This window comes from Lipotes vexillifer, unplaced genomic scaffold (assembly GCF_000442215.2).
Source record: "Lipotes vexillifer unplaced genomic scaffold, Lipotes_vexillifer_v1.1 scaffold422, whole genome shotgun sequence".
Taxonomy (NCBI): Eukaryota; Metazoa; Chordata; class Mammalia; order Artiodactyla; family Lipotidae; genus Lipotes; species Lipotes vexillifer.
Genome location: NW_006779087.1, coordinates 2,074,595 through 2,078,231, shown reverse-complemented (window position 1 = coordinate 2,078,231; position 3,637 = coordinate 2,074,595). Strand labels below are relative to the sequence as shown.

Here is a 3,637-nt window from a genome sequence, read left to right as displayed (position 1 = left end):
GCGGGCCTCTCACTGTTGTGGCCTCTCCCGTTGCGGAGCACAGGCTCTGGACGCGCAGGCTCAGCAGCCATGGCTTACGGGCCCAGCCGCTCCACGGCATGTGGGATCCTCCCGGACCGGGGCACGAACCTGTGTCCCCTGCATTGGCAGGCGGACTCTCAACCACTGCGCCACCAGGGAAGCCCTAGGCTTGAATTTTTGACTCCTCACTTAGTTGTGTAACTTTGGGCAATTTATTTAATCTCTTTAAAACTCAGTTTATTCACCCATATTATAATATTTCTTATAGTGTTGGGGGCATTAAATGAGAAATACATTAAAATGCTTAGTATTTTATTTAGTACCTAGCCCTGAATAAATAGTAGTTGTTCCTATCATCATTGTTCTAACTGTTGTAAAAGATTCAATAACCTGCCTGTGGTAATTCAGCTAGTACATGGCCAGGCTGAGATTCAGACTTAGGTCTGTGATTCTAAAGCCCATGCTCTTTTTCCTGCACCATGTCACTTTCCTTATCTTCCTTAGTAAATATTCACAGAGAAAAAAAGAAAAATAATAATTCACAGACTTTTCATACATTTATTTCTATCCTATCTAAATAATCCACAAATATTTAAATGGCTAGGTTTGGTGGAGAATAGAAAAAAAAAAAGAGTCTCAGCACTTGATCTCATATATTGCTAAACAGACTCAGGAGCAGATTGTATTTAATGTAGTACTTAAATATTCAGGCTTTAGAATAAAGAAAAAACTTATATTTGAGTCCCAGCTTCTCAACCTCTAAGATTCACAATTCCTGGTCTGTTAAATGGGAATAATAACATTAACTCCCTAATAGGAATATTGGGAGGATAAGATAAAATAAAGTAATATATTTAGAACGGGGCCTAAAACATGGTAAATGCTCCCAAATGGTAGCTGTTGTTATTACCAAAGGCAGACACTGTTTTCTACATTTTTCATTCCTCCCATTAGTTCAGTCAGTCAACGATTTGAGCCTCTTTGTGCACTAAAGAAAATACATGGCAATCAACCTGTTTGATGCTAAACAGTACACTAAATAAAAAAGCTACTAAATTTGATTCCTTATAGCCAGAAGCTTATTATTTAAGGTAAGCAAATCTGCTACAGAGCTTGCTTCATCACTTAGAGTCTCAGAAACTACAGAAATACTTGGAACCATCATTCTCTCTGAGAATGTCTAAAGGTTTAAGTATCTTGGCATGTATAACAAAAGAAGTCTCTATTTCTGCTTTGGAAGATAATTTTCTCTCTCCCACAAGCAAGAAAAAAAACACAGAAAATTAAAAAAGACATTTCCTTTTCACTGGTTTATAAAGACCTGTTGTTCAAACTCATTATATAAAGAGATAAAGACATACATATTCACCCTCTACCAATAATCAGGAAAATCTGTATCAACAAAATTCAGATCATAATTACCTTCTTCTTTTGTTCTTCCCCATCCACTTATAAAACACTTCGTGTTTCGGTTCAGTCTTTGGAAAACACCAAAAGGTAGACAGATAGGCTGAATGTAATCATTATATCTCACTGCTTTTTTTAAATGAAAAAGTGCAATATCATTTTCATAAGATTCCACGTCGAAGTCTGGATGGATAATGATCGCTTTAACTTTCATCATCTTGGAGTGTGGCTGACGCCCATCTATATTATTAGTTCCAATCACGACTCTCCACATTATAGGATCTCTGAAAGAAAGTAAATGTTCTTATCTTAAACAGGTATTTAGCTAAGTAAATATTCTTAATCTCCCACTAGTTTTTGTTTTTCTCATGTTAGATTAATAACAAAAAAATTAATCCTGCTTTCATGTGACAAAGTCATAGCAAGTAAAAACCTAAATATTGTGATGTAGGAAAAGAGAAAAAGATCAATGGAAGAGAAAGTCCCAAACGGGTTCAAGTACATGAGAATTTAATATATGGTAGCAATTCTTACCAATGGACAAATGGATGAATTATTCAATAAATGGTATTGGGACAACTAGCTAACTAACAAACTAGTTTGAAAAGTGAAATAAAATTAAATCCCTGAAAAATTATTAAACACTAAAATAAACTCCAGATGGATTAAATATTTAAATGCACAAATCTTTTAAATAAAGACTTCCTATCTTTTAGAGATACGTAAAGTGGTATGTCTGAGATTTCTTTCAAAATAATTGAAGGGGGAGTTGGCAAGAATAAAGATGAAGCAAGATCAGCCATGAGTTGATAAACTGTACGTATTATGCATATGGGAATTCATTAAACTATTTACTTTGACAAATTTTTGAAAGTTTAGAATGAAACATTTGGATATTAAATTAGGATGAGAAGTTTAAAAATTAAACCAGAAAGAAAGTATAGATGAATACATAACATTGTTATGAGAAAGAACTTTATGCATTCCAGTGGTATTAGGGTGAGAAGTTTAAAAATTAAACCAGAAAGAAAGTATAGATGAATACATAACATTGTTATGAGAAAGAACTTTATGCATTCCAGTGGTATTAGGGTGAGAAGTTTAAAAATTAAACCAGAAAGAAAGTATAGATGAATACATAACATTGTTATGAGAAAGAACTTTATGCATTCCAGTGGTATCTCTGTGAAAACACAATTTTGCCTTTTTTTTTTTTTTGCGGTACGCGGACCTCTCACTGTTGTGGCCTCTCCCGTTGAGGAGCATAGGCTCTGGACGCGCAGGCTCAGCGGCCATGGCTCACGGGCCTAGCCGCTCCGCGGCATGTGGGATCTTCCCAGACCAGGGTACGAACCCGTGTCCCCTGCATCGGCAGGCGGACTCTCAACCACTGCGCCACCAGGGAAGCCCAATTTTGCCTTTTTGTAATTCTATTTGAGCAAGTTGGAACATTCCACTGGACTATATCTCTATGAGAAAGGACTTTATAAAGCGTGACACTAAATATAAAAGAAGCAACTAATGGATCTTGACGTCTTTAAAAGCAAAAAGCAAGCAGAAATCAAACCAAACCAAAAAATCTTCTGTAGGTCAAAAATCAACAATTAAAACCCCAAGTGGTTAATATTTATTGCATATGAAATTTACAAATGCCGAAATTCCTTTCACCCTTCAAACTGGCAGAGTGTGTGTGTGTGTGTGTGTGTGTGTGTGTATTTAATGATTATGTTCAGTGCAGACAAGAGTCAGAGGAACAAAGTTACTCTTATTCACTGAGGAAAATATAAATAGATAGGCACTCTGGCAGCATGTACCAATAGCCTATAAAAGCTGCATTGATTTTGACACTGCAATTCTACTTCCTAGAATTTATTCCAAGGAAATAGAAGATAATTAGCTATCTTAAAATTGGACTAGGTAACCTCTAAAAAGTTTGTAAAAATGTTTATACAGTCCTAGTTCTGTTGTGTTTAAAAAGAAACTGTAGCTTAAATGCTTTAAGCTACTTTTAAATAATGATGTTTGGGCTTCCCTGGTGGCGCAGTGGTTGGGAGTCCGCCTGCCGATGCACAGGATGCGGGTTTGTGCCCCAGTTCGGGAATATCCCACGTGCCGCGGAGCGGCTGGACCTGTGAGCCATGGCCGCTGGGCCTGCGCATCCGGAGCCTGTGCTCCGCAACGAGGGAGGCCACGGCAGTGAGAGGCCCGT

General features: G+C 37.3%; 1 protein-coding gene across 1 annotated transcript in view; it reads right to left on the bottom strand.

Annotated features, from left to right (window-relative positions):
• Positions 1-3,637, bottom strand: part of TMPRSS12 (transmembrane serine protease 12) — a 38,428-nt gene that overhangs the window by 21,612 nt on the left and 13,179 nt on the right. Inside the window, exon 3 of the mRNA XM_007452356.1 lies at positions 1,444-1,712. Within this exon, the coding sequence (XP_007452418.1) occupies positions 1,444-1,712 (269 nt within the window). The remainder of the gene's footprint in view (positions 1-1,443; positions 1,713-3,637) is intronic.